An 18,279-nucleotide genomic window follows, 5' to 3' on the forward strand; every position below is an offset into this window, starting at 1 on the left:
AACTCTGCAGATATTAAAGAAATATTTCTGTGACAATGTTATAAACAATTGATGTAGAAATTCTCTTGAGCTCAGTTTAGAGAAACATGAGTTCTGACTAGATTGATAAGCTAACGGCTAGTTGAAGTGGGGACAGTTGTATTGTTGTTAAACCTCCTGACACTCTGTGTCCTTTTGATAAAACTTTGGCTTCTTGCCATATACTAATTTATTTTCTTCAACGTAGACCTGTCCTTATTTAGAGACACTTGAATTTGATTCATATTTTAAAAAGTTTTTTTTAAATGTATTGTAAGAAATTGGTCAGTAATGTTCCATATTTATTTTGTGTCTGTGAGACCCTATTACTCTGAAATATCTACAACATTCACACCAAATGAAAATTTGTGTCTTATGAGATAAAAATACCCACACTAATAACATTTCTAATCCTAATTATGTCATGGTCGTTCTGACTGAATCAATAGTTTCGGAGCGCAAAAACTACGCCTAGTTCTGTCGTAATTTGAGTCCAAGACTTAAAACTAATTTATACTTCTCCGTCTGCGTCGAGACGGACGCACGCAACACCCTTATCCATCCTTTCAAGGGCTCTCCAGCAGGCTCGCCAGGACGGACGGAGTCAAGCTCTTTTTTTTCTTAAACATCTGTCCAACGAGACAGAGAACGCAAGCTTGTGATTGGTCAGGAGGCCGTTGTCGTCAGCAGCACCGCCATTGCGCTCTTAAAAACATAAAGAGAGCCCAAGATATCTAGCGGCAGATATGGAGCAACTTGAAAAATACCTTGCGGAAAAACTCTAAAAATATGAACGTTTTTTTCACCCGTGACTGGAGGAGTGAAACGATACACAGGAAGTGTTTTATTTATGGATTGAAATGATGGGAAACGTGGGTTTAGAGTCGGTAAGCACATGAAGAGGTGGAGAAGGATGAGGGACAAATTTGTCCGTGGTAAAAAGTCTCTGAAATGCAAAAAAATAGTACAACAGTAAATGCACTAACTTGGATACATGAGGATACCACACAACAGCGCTACGCCCTCTGTTGTCCTGGTGAGGAATTGCTTTGCAACACTCCCCAGGAGACGAAGTCTGAGAGCAAAACGTCTCCGTCCATCTGTGCATCCGTGCCTCTCCTTCGTGGAGCTGATGGAGAAGTATAAATTAGTCTTTAGGCTCAAGTTGCACTTAAAGGTGACAAATTTAGGTACTGCAGTCAATGCACCAAAAACAAAGAGTCTGCTTTTAGCAACTGTTGCCAGTGACTGCTCAGTGTGCGAAGATTCTGATGACTGAAGAGGAGTCGCCTGGGGCACGCCAGGAGGAGGACGCGCGCGTTGCGCTGGAGATTTTGAGAAGTCAAGTGGTCACACAGGACACGCCGCGCCACTGAACGCTTCTTGGAAAGTCGCACAATAGTCACAACATCACACAGGACTTAAGAACAGAAAGCAGGAAGTGACTCTATTGTTTATACGTGATCAGATTTGCCGTCATGTTTTATGAGACTTAATTAAGAGGGGTAAGTACGCCATTTATTTGAATATATTAAGATCAATAGTACTTAAAAGTTATCAAAACTGTGGCTGGGTTTGTGCGGTAAAGCTGTTCTACGTCTGTTGTAAAGTAGTCCACAATGCTGTAAACAGCTGGGGCGCTTGAGAAAGAATTGCTGCCTATCTTCAGCTTCTTGGCGCGGCGCATCCAGAGTGCCTCAGGCTTTACACAGTAAGCTGATAGGTTGATAAATACATTCCACGGTACTATGCATTTGAAAAAGTAGCTTGAGATATTTAAGAGCCGACTATTTGTTGCTAATTCACCAGTTGCACTGTTAGCTTAATGCTAGCTTTTAGCCTTCTTGACCCGATATTAGAGTAAAACAAACAAAAGAAAATGCTGTGGATTCTAAGGGGTAAATTCTTATTTATTGTATCTTAAAGTTACAAAAATAGACTCTAGACCTTGGTCAAAGGTAGAGCTGCAGCAGTGATGCTAGGAAAACGGCAAAAAAAATCTGAAGATGTTCTTTACATGAGCCAGCCAATTTTAAATGAAAGGATGAATATAATGATCTGGATGTTCTGTGCAGGGTGGCGGTTTCGGTTACTTAGTTGACCTCAGTGGTGTTTCAGACATCATGGTGGTCCTGAATCACCGTCTCCTGCTGCGAGTCCAAGCATGCGTCTGGTCACATAATTAATCTGTGTGAGATCACAGGGTGGAAGATGGGGAGGAGGAGTGAGCTGGTGTGTGTGTGTTTGGGTGGGTGGGTGATGACATGTCAGAATAAAATGTCCTCTGAGAATGAACGGTCTCAGGAATGTGAGCGTAATTTATCCAGTGTGTAATGACTCAGGGTACTCCTGATCTCGGGCACCACTAACTTCCTGAGACTTCACATGGAGCTCAGGTTACCCACCTGTTTGTGGGTTCTCGCACCTCAAACACTCCCTCACACACATTTAAACACATCTTATTTATCTCTTCCTTGTATTTTTTTTATTTAATTAGATTTTTAATGTTTTTGTAATTCTGTTACATTTTGTTGCTCCTCTCCTGTATCAGGCAGCTCTGTTCCCAGGCTCGCCATCGTCTCAACGCACATGTCTAAACCGCAGAAACACTCCGACGTGGTAATGATCCAATTCAAGGTGTCATCGTACACCTGAGTGTCACAGCTCCACTCTAACATAGCTGTGTGTGGGAGAAAGATCACGAAAGCATGCAGTAAAATTACTTGTGTGTGTTTCCTCAGGGCAACACAGATTGAACAAATATTTATGAACAAGCAGTGTGTGTGTGTGTGTGTTTGTGTGTGTGTGTGTGCATGCGCAACCCAATCTCTCTCTGGTCTGTGGCTTCTTGAGATCACCTGCAGTCACGGAGGTTCCCACAGCTTCAGTACTGCTCATGTAACAGAATAATCCCGCCGACCTTTCACTGCCAAAACATCAACAGACCACTCAAAGCCGTTTGGATGACATTTATTCCTTCTGACGACATGTTTGGCAGAGAAAATAAGTTGTGATAACTCATGTTTGAGCAGTACATGTGCGCTGTAACAGACCTCGTTCCCTGAAAGAAGAAACATGTTGAGGACACATAAGCTAGTTTTTGCTATACCCATGACTGTTGAGCAGTCAACAATGCTTTAGAATTGATTTCAAGATTGTCTCACTGACTTATAAAGTAAAGCATGGCCAGGGTCCACTTTATTTGAAAGCTTTGTTACGGCCCTATGTTCCTCCCAAGTTTTTATGCTAGGGTGACGATAACCTTCTGGTTGTTCCAAGAAAAATGTTGGTGCACAGAGGCAATTGAGCGTTTGATGTCATACCTCCAAAGTATGTGTGTATCTGATTACAGATAGATCAGATGATCATATACCATCGAGGGAGGACAAACCCCTACATGGGATGTATGACAGACAGATAACTGAAGTGGTTGATATCAAGAAATCCTACCAGTGACAACAAAGAGCGGGTCTGAAGGACAGCACAGAGGCACTCACCATGGCTGCACAGGAACAGGCTCTGAACACCAGAGCAACGGAGGCCAAGATCTACCACACCAGACAAGACCCAAGGTGTAGACTATGCAAAGAGACCCCTGAGACAATCCACCACACAACTGCAGGGTGTAAGATGCTGGCAGGGATAGCGGCTGGCATTGTGTACAGAAACATCTGTGCAGAGTATGGACTGGAAGCCCCAAGGTCAAAGTGGGTAACACCTCCTAAGGTGGTAGAGAACAAGAGAGCCAAGCTGCTGTGGGACTTATGTTTATCTATTTAGCAGACGATTTTGTCCAAAGCGACTTACAAGTGATAATCGGCATGCTGCCCTTGAGGCTAACAACAACAATAACAATGACTTTACATCAATCATGGAGAGGAGGGAACAAGGAGTGGACGGGGGGGGGGGGGGGGGGGGGGGTGCAGGCAAGGTGCTAGTTTAGAAGATGCTCTCTGAAGAGCAGGGTCTTCAGGAGTTTCTTGAAAATTGAAAAGGAAGCCCCTGTTCTGGTAGTGCTTGGTAGGTCATTCCACATTTGTGGAACGATGCATGAGAAGAGTCTGGATTGTCCTGAGCGTGGCGTAGGCACTGCTAGCTGACGATCCTGTGATGACCGGAGCGGCCGGGCCGAGACGTAAGCCTTTGCAAGAGGATTCAGGTAAAATGGTAAATGGCCTGTATTTGATATAGCGCCTTCTAGAGTCCTGGAACCCCCCAAGGCGCTTTACAACACAATCAGTCATTCACCCATTCACACACACATTCACACACTGGTGGGGATGAGCTACAATGTAGCCACAGCTGCCCTGGGGCGCACTGACAGAGGCGAGGCTGCCGAGCACTGGCGCCACCGGTCCCTCCGACCACCACCAGCAGGCAATGTGGGTTAAGTGTCTTGCCCAAGGACACAACGACAGCGACAGACTGAGCGGGTCTCGAACCTGCGACCTTCCGATTGCGAGGCGAGCACTTAACTCCTGTGCCACCGTCGCCCCAGGTAGATGGGAGCCGTACAATCTCGGACTTTGTATGCTAGTGTTAGGTATTTGATGCATGCTGCTAGCGGTAGCCAGTGGAGCTTGTCTGTTCTTTTTGGCTGATTGAAGACCAGACGCACCGTTGCGTTCTGGACCATTTGAAGAGGTTTCACAGTACAGCCTGGAAGACCAGTTAGAAGGGCATTGCAGTAATCAAGGCGGGAGATGACAGTAGATTGCACCAGGAGCTGGGTGGCATGATGTGTTAGGTATGGTCTTATCTTTGGTATGTTATACAGCACAAAGCGGCATGAACGAGCAACAGAGGCAACATGATCTTTAAAGGTCAGGTGTTCATCAATCACGACACCCAGATTCCGAACTGCCTTTGAAGGAGCCAGAGATAGGAAGTCATTTTGGATTGAGATATGGTGCTGTATGGATGGTTGTGCTGGGATGACAAGTAGTTCAATTTTAGAGAGGTTGAGTTGGAGATGGTGGGATTTCATCCATTTTGATATGTCAGAGAGACAGTTTGATATTCGTGCAGAGACAGTGTGGTCGTCCGGTGGAAATGACAGATAGAGCTGGGTGTCGTCTGCATAGCAGTGGTAGGAGAAGCCATGTGATCAAATGATCTCACCCAGTGAGGTGGTGTATATGACTTCCAGATCCATACTGACAAAATGGTGATGGAGAACCACCCGGACATTGTGGTAGTGGACAAACAGCAGAGGACAGCTGTTGTGGTTGATGTGGCATTACCAGGAAAAAAGAACACGAGAAATTAGAGAAGTACCAGGGCCTCAGAGAAGAACTTGAGAAAGCCTGGAGAGTGAAGACATTGGTGATGGCCGAGCATGGAAGGATGAGACCAACTGTGGAGGGAGACATTTATGCATACGTTATAGTACTTTCTTTTTTAGTTTTGCTTTTGTCTGCAAAAATGTATTTGTCACAAAAAAAATTCCCTCAGCAGGGTCACCAGTTCAATCAATGGATCAGTTTGTTTTTATAAAAGCGTTTGACAACAACCAGAGACTGGCAGTGAACAACAGTAGAAACAGTTAAAAGTAAAACTTTAGACACAGAATATATGAATAAAAACTGAAAAATGAAACCGTGTCTCGAGTGTGAAAATCTGACCTGAACAAGTAGAGCTTCAGTTTGGCCTTCAACAGAGACAGCTCCTTGATGTAATGTATTCCTATAACTAGACCTCTTTTATGAAGTAACTTCCTTCTTCCTCTGCTTCTTACTCACGATCCTGATGATTTAGTTAGGATGTGCTTGTTCCTTCCTCGACCATGTGCATCAACAAGATGCTCTGGTAATCAAATCACTGTGGGTTTTATTTTTTTGGCCAATGAGTTCAATAACTCTGCAAGCCGCCAAAGCTTTTTTCTCATTGTCACGAACACCTAACATCTGATTCCAAAGCCTGCGTGTGTGAGAACGGCTCTTCGTTTGCTCTCTGACTGAGGCGGTTTCCTTCAGCTTCCTGAGACACGACTTGTGTGCCAAGGAGGGGTGCTTTAAAGACCTTATCAAAGCCCTACTGGTGTTTGTTGCTTCATCGCAGGAATAACGTATTGTTTAGGTGCCCTGGAAGGTATTCCAATTGCACTACTCCCACTGATTCTGAAATTCCCGTTTCCAATAGCCGGTAGTCGAGGCAGCGGGGTTGAATCAGTAGTATTGTTCTTGAAAGAAAAGTGTGTGCATGTGTGTGTCAGGCCGAGCGCTTGTCTGGCCCCACTTAGTCTCTTCAGGAAGTTTTGGGTTTTCTCTCTCTCTGTGTATGTGTGTGTGTGTGTGTGTGTGTGTGTTTGAGATTTCCAACCTCATAAAACTCATTTCCTGACCGGCTCTTAGGAAAACATGAAGTATGATGGGTAATAATGAGGGGGACACAGAGAGCAGAAGCATAGCTGATACGATGTGTGTGTGTGTGTGTGTATGCATGAGGGGAAGGGGGCAGGTTAAATACACCCAAAGGTCCTTTGTTAACACCCCTATAAAGCCCAGTGGGTCAGACAAAAGGAGATGAGTTGAATGTAACCATTAATCAGGAATCTGTCTGATTCAAGAGTGACGGTGCTAAAATTTGTTGCATGGAAACATTTCATGAGCAACTCATCTGCAAAAGGAAATAACATAAAACAGCCATTTGCGTTTAGTCTGTTTTTTTGTTTTTGTTTTGTTTTTGCAGCTTTGGTTCGTCAAATAGGACTCATAAATACATTTTGACTGAAAAAGTCTCACCAGGTCCCACTTTAGACCCTTTGATTCCCACCTTGTTATCTTCATGACTTCCTCCAGAGAAATGAAGGAAGGCAGCTTTAGTTCAGAAGGCAGAATGATTGTGCTGTTCTACACATCTGTATCAGATTTATGTTTGACATCACTCTAATCCAGGATGGTCATACAGCTAAGCTAATCATTTTACCACCCAAAGAAACATTTGCTGTAGGTGTCGACCCCGTTTGCCTGTATCGGTTTAACCATTCTGGGTTTTTTTAACACTCAAAAAATTGGTTATAAATCTGCATCGGATCAACTTTTGGTTACAATCCAATTCAAGATGCCCGCGACCTCCATCTAACAATATCAATTCTAAAGTGACTGTAATCCAATTGATTTTACAGATGTTGAATAAAAATCTGATGGAGGAGCATTAATAGGTTTTCTTGAGATTAGACCAAAACAACAGAAAATGTGAGATAATTTTATTATGACACAGCAAGTGTTACATGGATTTTAATGATGTAGGATCATTTATACCTCACCTCTACATATTCTTGTTTATTTGTATAACAAGGGTCTGTAACCTCTACAATCCAATGAGGCCATTTTTCTCTCAGTCCACCTAGGCACAACCTAAAACCACAACTGTAACAGAAGAAGATTAGGGCCACTGAAAAACTGAGTTCACTTTCATCTCAGAGGAAAGTTAAAGCGTTGATTTCTTTTTCAAATTTCTGCTCATAAATTTTATGTTTTTCTAAAATTTCCTGCAACTAATGTGAACATTTTTTTGTCCACCTCTTCCACGATAGTCGGTTCTGGAAATTCTGACATCATCCACTCAGCAGAGCTGTGTGTGTGTGTGTGTGTGTGTGTGTGTGTGTGTGTGTGTGTGTGTGTGCGTGTGTGTGTGTGTGTGTGTGTGTGCGCGCGTGCATGCGTGCGTGCGTGCGTGTGTGTGTGTGTGTGTGTGTGTGTGTGTGTGTGTGTGCGTGTGTGTGTGTGTGTGTGTGTGTGTGTGTGCGTGTGTGTGTGTGTGTGTGTGTGTGTGTGTGTGTGTGTGTGTGTGCGTGTGTGTGTGTGTGTGTGTGTGCGCGTGCATGCGTGCGTGCGTGCGTGTGTGTGTGTGTGTGTGTGTGTGTGTGTGTGTGCGTGTGTGTGTGTGTGTGTGTGTGTGTGTGTGTGTGCGTGTGTGTGTGTGTGTGTGTGTGTGTGTGTGTGTGTGTGTGTGTGTGCGTGTGTGTGTGTGTGTGTGTGTGCGTGCGTGTGTGTGTGCGTGTGTGTGTGTGTGTGTGTGTGTGTGTGTGTGTGTGTGTGTGTGCGTGTGTGTGTGTGTGTGTGTGCGTGTGTGTGTGTGTGTGTGTGTGTGTGCGCGTGCATGCGTGCGTGCGTGTGTGTGTGTGTGTGTGTGTGTGCGTGCGTGTGTGTGTGCGTGTGTGTGTGTGTGTGTGTGTGTGTGTGTGTGTGTGTGTGCGTGTGTGTGTGTGTGTGTGTGTGTGTGTGCGCGTGCATGCGTGCGTGCGTGTGTGTGTGTGTGTGTGTGTGTGTGCGTGTGTGTCAAGCAGGTATTTCTGCAACCATCAGAGACAAGACTCTTGAGGGGATCCTCAAGAAATGGCTAAAATCTTTGAGATTTTGCATTTTTAAATGCAGCTAGCACTGCATTATGACTCAGGTTCTCGGAAACATTTATTGCTTTAAAGAGTTTAAAGTTCTGCTCCAGTCTGAAGATGAAAGCCCTTCAGTGGAAGTCTTTGTGAGGAGATCTGCAGCCAACAGCTCACAGAGGCCTTCAGTTTTGATCTGTTGCCCAAATTCTTCACTCACTCAATCAGAGCAACACACACCTAAAACACTGATGCTGTTAGTGTCACCGCTCATGTGGAGATGGTCCAGAGAAACCCAGCTGCAAGTTTAATCTCCTCTGATACAACCCAGAACCTCAGCCAGACATCTAGTTTATTAGGGAAGACAATCACATTGTTTTAATTTAGCATCCAAACAATATTATAGAGGCCAGCCATTTTGATTTAATCCGAATGCTGTCTGCGTACCATCACCAAAGCTAAAAACTAAACAATGACATGATGTGTGTGGGCCTCTTGAATCTGTTTGTTTAGGTTCTTTCAGATATAGATATTCTTGATCCAGAAGAATTCTCAGTACAAAGAGTTGAGCTGTGGTGGCCATCTTGAATTGGATTGACGCCAAAGTGAATCAATTGGAGGTTTGCATGTGTTTATTGAGTTTCAAATTAAAATCTAGAGTTGTTTATTACAAACTAGAGACAAAAACACAATGATTAGGATTGTTTGCTAAAAGCACCATTTATTAACCAAAAATTGCAAAAATTACATACAAAATTAGTAAATTTGCAAACAGAAACATCAACTTGCTTAAACACAAAAAGTCAGTTCCGATTTAAATAATTAAATACTAAAGCATCAAGTCCAGGCATTAAACTTCTATTAACCACCACTTGGGCAAGGTACTACAACCCCTCTTGACAAAGGCAAAAGGAAAACCAACCAATCAACCTTCAGATTTTATTACCCTTATAACATCGTCTACTGGGAGCGGTGTTTGCTATTATCAAGAACCCAACGTTTGACTAAATTACAGTAAATGATTTGTGCTGTACTTTTTCTGCAAACTGCAGATGTGAAAAATTCATGCAGGGTCAGATTTACAGAAACACTGCAATTATTACAAATTACAGGATGTCCCCTGGTAATAAAAGTCCAGCATGGAAACACAAAACAGGTGCGCCTCAGTTATGGATTACCCTTTTAACCCGACAAATTGATTGGAAACACATTTGGTGTTATGAAAGCATGAGGGAGAAGGCACAGGTAATGGGGAGTTTACATGATCACGGTGAATGGGTTAGTGTGGGACTGTTGAGTCTGCCTGGACTGTTTCAAACAGCAGATTCCCTAAAGACCAGACATTGGAGCGGTTTCAGAGCAGCTAGCTGAAAAAAGAACTATATTTGACTTTATTTTTAGGTAAGATCATTATTTTGCTGTCAATAAAAAATCTCGAGTGAAGGAAGACCAAATACTTGATAGCCATATTCATGTTTGTGTTGTTTATATGTTGAAGTAATGGTTCAGATCTTATGAAGGACACAAAACTTGCGACTAACATCTTATTTGTTGTATGTAGCTCTATGGCCCCAGTTAGAGGAAACAAATTAGTTCTGACTGGATTAACAAACCGATGGATAATCCAAGAGAAGCTAATAGTGCTGATTTTTAACCTGATTCGCCCCTGCTGACAATCTTAAAGGTGTGGAACACTGAAAACCCAACTTTCAATGATTATTCTTGATTATAATCAGTCACTTTGAATTTTTCCTGCATGCTGAACATAAAAATAGTCTCCTACACCTATCTCCCACATTCACTTCTGATAATAGAAAATAGACGGTGAAACTCTAGGATTTGAAAAGCCTGACAGATCTACAGTATAGACCAAACGTTTGGACACACCTTCTCATTCAATGTGTTTTCTTTATTTTCATGACCATGACCATTTACAAAGGGGTCAACAAGTGCTAAGCACCTCTGGGAAGTCCTTCAAGACTGTTGGAAAACCATTTCAGGTCAATGACATTGAACGGTTGGATCTAAAATGACAACTTTAGTCGTCATTGGCAGAGAACGAGTTAAAAATGTTGTTTCATTAAAATATTCCATAATCCAACTTTAAGTCCCTGGACTGTTTCCTGCTTCTTTGCACCTAATCACTCAACCATACTTCCAGTTCATGTCTGGTCAAGCCAAATCAGGTGTTGTCAAGTCTATTGATTCAAGCCATGTCAAGTGCCCTGTTTTCCTACAATGGACGTTTATTTTTGAGCCAAGAGCAGGATTTCATTAGTACCGCGTTATATCCATGGATCTTATTGATTGACTGATTGACTCATTGCCTTAACTTATTTGAGCTCTCGCTACCGAGACAGGACACCCCTTTCCAAAAGACACTCATCATGTTCTGCTGCAGGATCTGAAAGAGTTCCCATTCCAAGAGAATTTGGAATCCCACCAGTGAGTTCCAATTCTACTGAAGCATCTCCTCTCAATTCAGAGGAAAACCTTCAGCTGAAGGTGAGCATGAGGCATTCAGATCAGTTACCTGAACCTCATCGGTTGGCTCCTTTTTGACGAGGAGAAGCTGCGTTTCTACCACAACTTCCCTGACTGGTGAAAACCAATAGCTGCAGTCTCCTTAAAATGTGAACCCTGGAAATATTTGGCGTTACGCTATCAGAAGATATTTGCTGTAATAACTCTGTGGTTTCAAGACAAAGGGGATCAGAGAATACATTTCTGAAGGTATGTTAGAGCTAAGGACATCTCTTCATGCTCTTATTTTGAAAACCCAACAATCCCAGTTTGTGCTAGTCTAAAGTTGAGAAATATCCTCGTTTCCCAACTCACTAGTAAACCAACAATTTTTATAATTACCAAAAATAATAATGGCTATAAATTTTCCCCTTCTAAGTTTTTCTAATCTGATTTTATGTTCTAGAACTTCTCAGCCTAGTCTGGTCCTGGCTTGACAACTGTGCTCAGATCGACCCATCACATAAACTATGACCGATGTAAAGTTATTCATAACACTCAGATGTTTCGTGCTCATTTCTCAAACTCAGCTTTTTGTGTATTTGGCGGATGATCGTGGTGATTTATGGTGATGTAACCCGCCTCTACAGCGGGGGTTTGGGCTGAAGCAGCAGTCTATTAACTTGTTACCTAACAGAAGGTGAAGTGCTGTAACAGAGCAGTGAGATGAGGAGGAACCCACTCTGCGGGGGGGGGGGGGGGGGGGGGGGGGGGACTGCACAGGAAAAATATGAGAAACACAAGAATGTTTATTTTAAGAGGTCAGTGGGAGGAACTCTGCTCTGGTGATGAAACAGTCAACACAACTTAACAGATCTCTGGCAGCTTGTTCCTCAAGGAAACATTTGTTTAAAGTCTTGTTTAGAACAATAATGAATCAGTCTAGCTGCTGAAGAGTTTCAGTTCACCACTGATCATCGCTGATCTCTTGTTTCTTTTTCAGTCTGACTTGGTTTTACAGCTACTTTTTAGAGTTTTGAGGTGTTCATGAGTCCAGCTAGATCACCAGCTTTCATTAACTAATAGGTTCCACTTTTTGAAGTAGTGTTCCTGACTGACCCTTCTCCAACTTGCAACTGCCAGCCACCTCAGTGATGCCGCAGTAGCCCGGACCAGGAGCCGTCTCTGGATCCCCAGAGCCGTCTCAGGATTTACAGGTGATGATGTGCACCCCCATGTGGGAACAAGTAAAAAAAATTAAAAAAAAAAAACATGCGCAGATTTACTCCAGTTGGTGATGCAAACAAAGCTTTACGCACGTCTGTATGCCTTTCTGCACCTTTGCATACAACGTTGCATTTCATACATAATAAGGCTTTCGGCTCAAAATGAATGGATCACCCCTAAGACTTTGTTCTTAAAGACTAGCAAGTTGTAGGAAAGCAAAGTAAAGAATGAATACAACAATCCCGAAGGGAGAACACGGTCACCATGGTTACAAGAAAAGATGAATGTTACAGAAAACTGGAAGTGTAACTGAAGCAGAACCTGCTGCTGTTTGGAGTGGGACAGAAATATCACAAAATGGTAATTCTTGACTTAAATTGTCCCATCATGGGCAAATCATTCCACTGAGCAAACCAAACAAGTTTTTTATTTTTGAAACTTTCTCCAATATTCTCCTAAGCTGCAGCCGTTACACACCTGCTGAGACTCTATTAAAACCTGGATGGCTGGGAACTTACAGCTGAATGAAGATAAGACTGAGATCCTCATCTGTGCCCCAGACAAGCTGGTTCCCAAAGTCAGAGACTCTTGGTCAGCTTTCTTCTCACACCAAACCTTCTGCCAAGAATCTTAATGTGACCTTTGACCCAGCTCTCAACCTGGATTCTGCGCTGGTTATTCATTTTCTTTTTCCTTTTTCTCACAATTGTCATTTCCGCCATTTTTATTTTTTAAAATCATTTTTAATCTTTTCAAATGTTTTATTTATTTGTTCTTGTGAAGCGCCCCGTGATTTTCACCTTGAGAGGCGCTATGTAAAAGATTGTTTTTCTTCTTCTACTTCAACCTTAAATTTACCCTTCACCCTTCCTGTTTTAAAATGGTAGCTATGCATTTTAGTGCTGGCTTTACCTGAACTAGCTGTTAGCTCATCAACCATGTATGGCATAAACAGAGGCAGTTCAGGTAGCCATCTGCAGCAGGTAAGATAGATCTTACTTGTACCTTTTACACAAAAACACTTATCAAAATGACTGATGGAGTACTTCAGTATGGTAGACAAAGAGAGGTGTGTTTCATTTTGTTGACCTCATTTTCCCAATTGCTCATGTAAAACGGGTTTGAACAAATCCATATGACACACACACACACACACACACACACACACACACACACACACACACACACACACACTGCCTGACCATTGACAACATCCAGACGGCACAGGGAGTCTACAGAATGGATTTATTAGTCTTCCTGTGCTTTTACACTGGATGTGACTCTTGATGATATGTGTGTGTGTGTCTACAAAGTGCAGGCTAAATGTAGTGAGAGGTGATGTGTGTGTATGTTTAATGCATATGCGTGCTCACACACTGGGAGAGGAAGAGCGTAGGAGTTGACTCTGTGCTAGGTGGTGCATGGTTTTTGTTCTGCATCATCCAAAACTTTCCATACATGTTTTTTCCCTTTTAATATTTATCAGAGCCCACTCGTGCCCTTAGGTCTGCAAATCAGCCCCTCCTCACCGTCCCTAAGGCCCGTTTGAGGACTTGCGAGGAAAGGTCTTTTTCTATCCGTGCTCCAAAACTGTGGAACTCAAACCCTCGCTTGCCATCTTTAAATTTCAGCTGAAGACGCATTGCTTCTCCTTGGCCTTCGATTTTTAAAGCAGTTCAATTTGGTTCTTTGATTTGAAATCTGTGGTTTGGCTACTTTTAAATCCATGGTCTGTTTTTATGGTTACATCTTGCTTGGTTGACCATTCTTTGTTGTACTATTTTTAGATAATTTTTATGATGTGACAATTTAATGCCTTGTGTTTGACATTATCGTGTGCAACGCTTTGGTTGGCTGTAATGCCATGTTAAAAGCACTTTACAAATAAAAGTGGTACGGTATGGTAGCCTATTTTTTTCAGTTTGCTTTAAATCAGTGGTCTCCAGCCCTGGTCCTAGAGGGCCTTATTCAGCATATTTTTGAAGTTTCTCAGCTTCATCCCAGTGGGTGATTAACAGGGTTCTGCAGAGCTGCATGCCCTGCTGAACAGGTAACTCCACCATTGAATAGAAGTATAAATGAATATCTTGTGAGTCATTCTCTGTGAAAAAAAGCTGTGGTGCTCATGTTTCAGGAAGTTCGCTGAAGGAGAGGGGCAGAAAACAGCAGGATTTTGAGTCTTTCTCGTATCGTCTTTGATTAGCTAACAGCTACTCTACCCCTGACTCCGTTTGCTCTAAAACATGAATGTTTTATCTCCAAAAACAACACAATATACCAACAGACACAGAGCATCACCTTGTAAAAACACTGCAGAGGTATAATTTTATTTATTTATTTTCTTGCTAATTCATAAAAAAAATTAAACTTTTTTCCCGAACTGAATTCAGTCCACTTCCATGTGTGCAAAATGTTCATACCTGCCAAAGATAAGCTCCCCATGAACTCCATTTTTTTTGGTAAACCTTTGAAACCAGCATGACTTTTTGTTGCTTTTGAAGAAAGCCACAGCAGCTGAAAGTGTTTATTTGTGACTTACATGGTAACAAAATCAATCAAAGTTAAAGTAAGTTGGTATCTGAACATTTCTGCAAATGGATTTCAGTAAAAGGGTCCACCATACTAGTTTCAACATAGCCCTTTAAAGTACTGTGTGGGGGAAAAAAACTAGTCAGTGATCAAACAACACTTCATCCAACGCTTATTGTAAATGTCTGTGATGATGATTGTACAACTTGTCTATTTATTCTTTCTGGTTCCTTAAAATAGAAACACAATGCAGTATCACAGGTTAAGCGAGAAAGGCAACGTGTATTTATTGCTTACGTGAAAAAAGAGAGAAAGAATCAAGAGGAGGTTGGAGAAAGTGACTGGTCATGCTACATGCCACCCTCAGTAGATCTTCTTCTGCTGGCCCCATTCTTATGGACCTTTCTCCCTCTTCTTCCTCTTTGTTTTCACTAATCCTTTCTTCGCAGATTTCTTGGAAAAGTTCTTACCACAGTGTCTTTCTACAGCGTCCAATCAGAAGTGGCAATCCTTATTTGCATAAAATCCACAATACTAGTGTTGCAAGAAGGTGGTCTGGAGATAGACCAAGTGGTTTTCAGTCCAGTCAATGTAAAATACATGAAATAGATTTTAAAATAGAAAAACAATTACCACAGGCCGTAGTCATCTAACTCCCACTGTAATGCCTACGTATGTACAGCACTCTCATGGCACACATAGAAAAGGTACACTCAATAAAAATATTTGCTTTGGTTTGAACTTTTGATCTTCTTCCGCTACCATTCAATAGTCTTCACATCTTTGATGCAGAAGATCGATGAGTACATTCTTTGGTTCAGAAATCCAAGAGGGATTGCTTCCGACTAAAAGAGAAGAACCTTTTAGATTGACGTGTGACTTTGGGATGTTCGAATTTGTTTTAATCATGCTCATCTGACAGAAGTTCTTCAATGACTTCTTCTTAGAAAATTCCCTCAGGAAAGAACTATTTTCAGTCCTCACATTCATGATTGCATGTTTCTTGGCATAATCTTGCTTTTGTCCACTTGTTTTTCTTTTTACGGAGAGCAGGATGGACAAGTCCATTATTTACTTTCCCTCTCCTTAAGCGGTGTTCATTTCCCCCCTCCCTCAACCTCTTCCATTCTTCAGTGTTTCTGTCCAGGTACACAAAAAAGGATCTAGGATCCAGACGAACATTTTTCGTAATTGATGGATAATCAAACGACGCCCATCACAGTGTCTCCATACAGTCGTTTTCTTTTTCTTGCGTTGTTCTGCTGACTCCCATTGTGTCCGTTTAGAGGTCCAGACGAAAAGCACCAAAGTAACTGGAGGAATCTTCTGCATTGACCATAGTTGGCGAAGAAACCGAGACAAAGAGCTCGTCTCCGGCTCTCAATTCGAACAGTCCTCCCTGGTAAACAGAGTGCAGGGCATATTCGGCATCTGGAGCCCAGCACTTGGTTCCCACGCCCTTCAAAAGCTGAAAAGAAAATCAGGGAAATAATTTAAAATGAAGGTGAGTGAGACACAGAGATTGATTTACGGTTAAAGTGATATTCTACCTGAATAGGACTTGGGTAGGACGTCTTCTTGTAGACACACTGCACCAGCTGGTGGCTGACACTGCGCTGGTCCCCATCACTGGCTGCTGGGGACGGATACCGAAAGTAAACCTGGAAGTACACGGGAACATAGGATGAACATAGTGGATGGATGTTTTAATCAAATATCACATGTACTAACTTTTAATTTCCTTTATCGCTTTTATTTGTTTACTGATTTGTTTTTAAATGAGTCGAAATGAATTGCTCAAATCAAAGAGTGTGCTTTAATATTTAGGAAAGTGCGCCTCATACAGTTGATGTTGATCTGTTGATCTGGAATGGAGGCGCCCAAATGTCAGTCACGACGTTGGTACCAATCAAGTGCAAGACACCATTGCATCCCCCGTTGACCTTTTAGTAGATGCACCACCAAGGCAGCAATCCTACACTTCTTTGCTAGCTGGGAGAGACTCCGACAAACCCTGCTATTAGACCCCCCCCCCTTGTGTCCAAGCCCAATTTAGCCTTAACTTAAATTGAACTTAATATGTTAGCCCAAGGCTGCGCAGTGGTTACAGCTGTTGCCTTGCAGCAAGAAGGTCCTGGGCTCGCTTTCCAGCCTGGGATCTTTCTGCATGGAGTTTGCATGTTCTCCCTGTGCATGTGTGGGTTTTCTCCGGGTACTCCGGCTTCCTCCCACAGTCCAAAAAAACCATGACTGTTAGGTTAATTGGTCTGTCTAAATTGTCCTTAGGTGTGTGTGTGTGTGATTGTTTGTCCTGTGTGTCCCTGTGTTGCCCTGCGATGGACTGGCAACCTGTCCAGGGTGTACCCCACCTGATTGCCCATTGACTGCTGGAGATAGCCCCCCCCCCCCCCCCCCCCCCCGCGACCCTACGTGGACAAGTGAGTTCAGAAGATGGATGGACGTTGGCCCAAACTAATCTATTCTGTTGAGCTTGCTCAGTTCCCTCCCCAATATATGAATTAGCTAGTCATCATCTTCATAATGCATTCTGCCCTTCCCCACAATGTAATGTTGGTAACATCTGCCGCCCTTTACCTGTGAGTACAGGTAGTACCGCCCATCCTGAGGAACTCGCAGCTTCCCGTTGCTCAGGGTCATGTTGTGCAGGTGAGCTCCAAAGCTCTGATTGGCCCATGTGCGGACAACATGGCGACAGGACTGGTGGAGACCTAGTGTTGGAATATGATATGGAGGGAACCCTGGAAAGAGAAGAGTGGATGGAGTCAAATAAGTTTGCTGCAGGTTGAATAAAAAAGTAAATAAAAACAATGCACAATTTTGTGTTATAAATATTTCTGCTGAACCTGAACACATTTTATTATTCCCTGAGGTAGAGCTGCAACAAACGGTTATGTGGGTCATCGATGAATCGGATTAAACGGGGAAATTCAAAAATTGCCAGGGAAACATTTTTTTCTCCTTCCTTTGCTTTGATAACAGAACATGATTGTGCTCCGTTTGTTAACAGAGTTGCTAACTGTTAAAATAAAGTTAATTAAATAAAAATAAGAAACATCCAGGATCTGTTTCTTCGCTTTCTTTATTGAAGTATCAGATCGATACTCTTTATCAGCGGATTCTCAAAATCAAATGATTTGGACTCAAGTGCAAAAAAACCTGATCAGGAAAAAAGTCTCATTTTTCTAATGGGACTTTTCTTCCGCTTGTAGAGTTTAGATATTCTTACTTTCACAACCATCGTGTTTTTTCAGAGCCCACTTGACCGTGAGCCTGCTATCTGCTAGCATTAGCTAATCTGCTTGTAGTTACACTTTTGACACCAAATTTTGGACTGTTTCTGCCTCTGTGTCTTTGCTGGTTTCTCTGCTTTCCCCCACAGCACCCAGATTAGCACAATGTGTGCCAGTAAAAGACATCTTACTTACAGAATAATTATACGTGCGACATGTATGTGTGTCTGGTTCTGATCTGCCTCAGTATGCTCTGCTGCCGCATCAGATGAGCTGCGCACATGGACTGTTACATAAAGGTTGCACAACCCGAAAAAAGTTGCACAACACAAAGAATCGATGACGAAAAGCGTTGCCAATGCATTTCTTCATCGAATTTTATCGAATTTATCGATTCGTTGTTGCAGCCCTACCCTGAAGTTTGGTTTACGCTGGAAAAGGTGTGTTGATGGTACATGA

General features: G+C 42.6%; 1 protein-coding gene across 1 annotated transcript in view; it reads right to left on the reverse strand.

The window, feature by feature from the left end:
• Positions 1-15,217: 15,217 nt before the first annotated feature.
• The window catches only part of tnfsf10l (TNF superfamily member 10, like), an 86,209-nt gene continuing 83,147 nt past the window's right edge, over positions 15,218-18,279 (reverse strand). The window contains exons 5-7 of the mRNA XM_015946360.3: positions 17,165-17,328; positions 16,120-16,230; positions 15,218-16,037 (exon numbers count right to left, since the gene is read on the reverse strand). Coding sequence (XP_015801846.3) covers positions 15,852-16,037; positions 16,120-16,230; positions 17,165-17,328 — 461 coding nt within the window. The 3' untranslated portion in view covers positions 15,218-15,851. The remainder of the gene's footprint in view (positions 16,038-16,119; positions 16,231-17,164; positions 17,329-18,279) is intronic.

This window comes from Nothobranchius furzeri, chromosome 2 (genome assembly GCF_043380555.1).
Source record: "Nothobranchius furzeri strain GRZ-AD chromosome 2, NfurGRZ-RIMD1, whole genome shotgun sequence".
Lineage (NCBI taxonomy): Eukaryota > Metazoa > Chordata > Actinopteri > Cyprinodontiformes > Nothobranchiidae > Nothobranchius > Nothobranchius furzeri.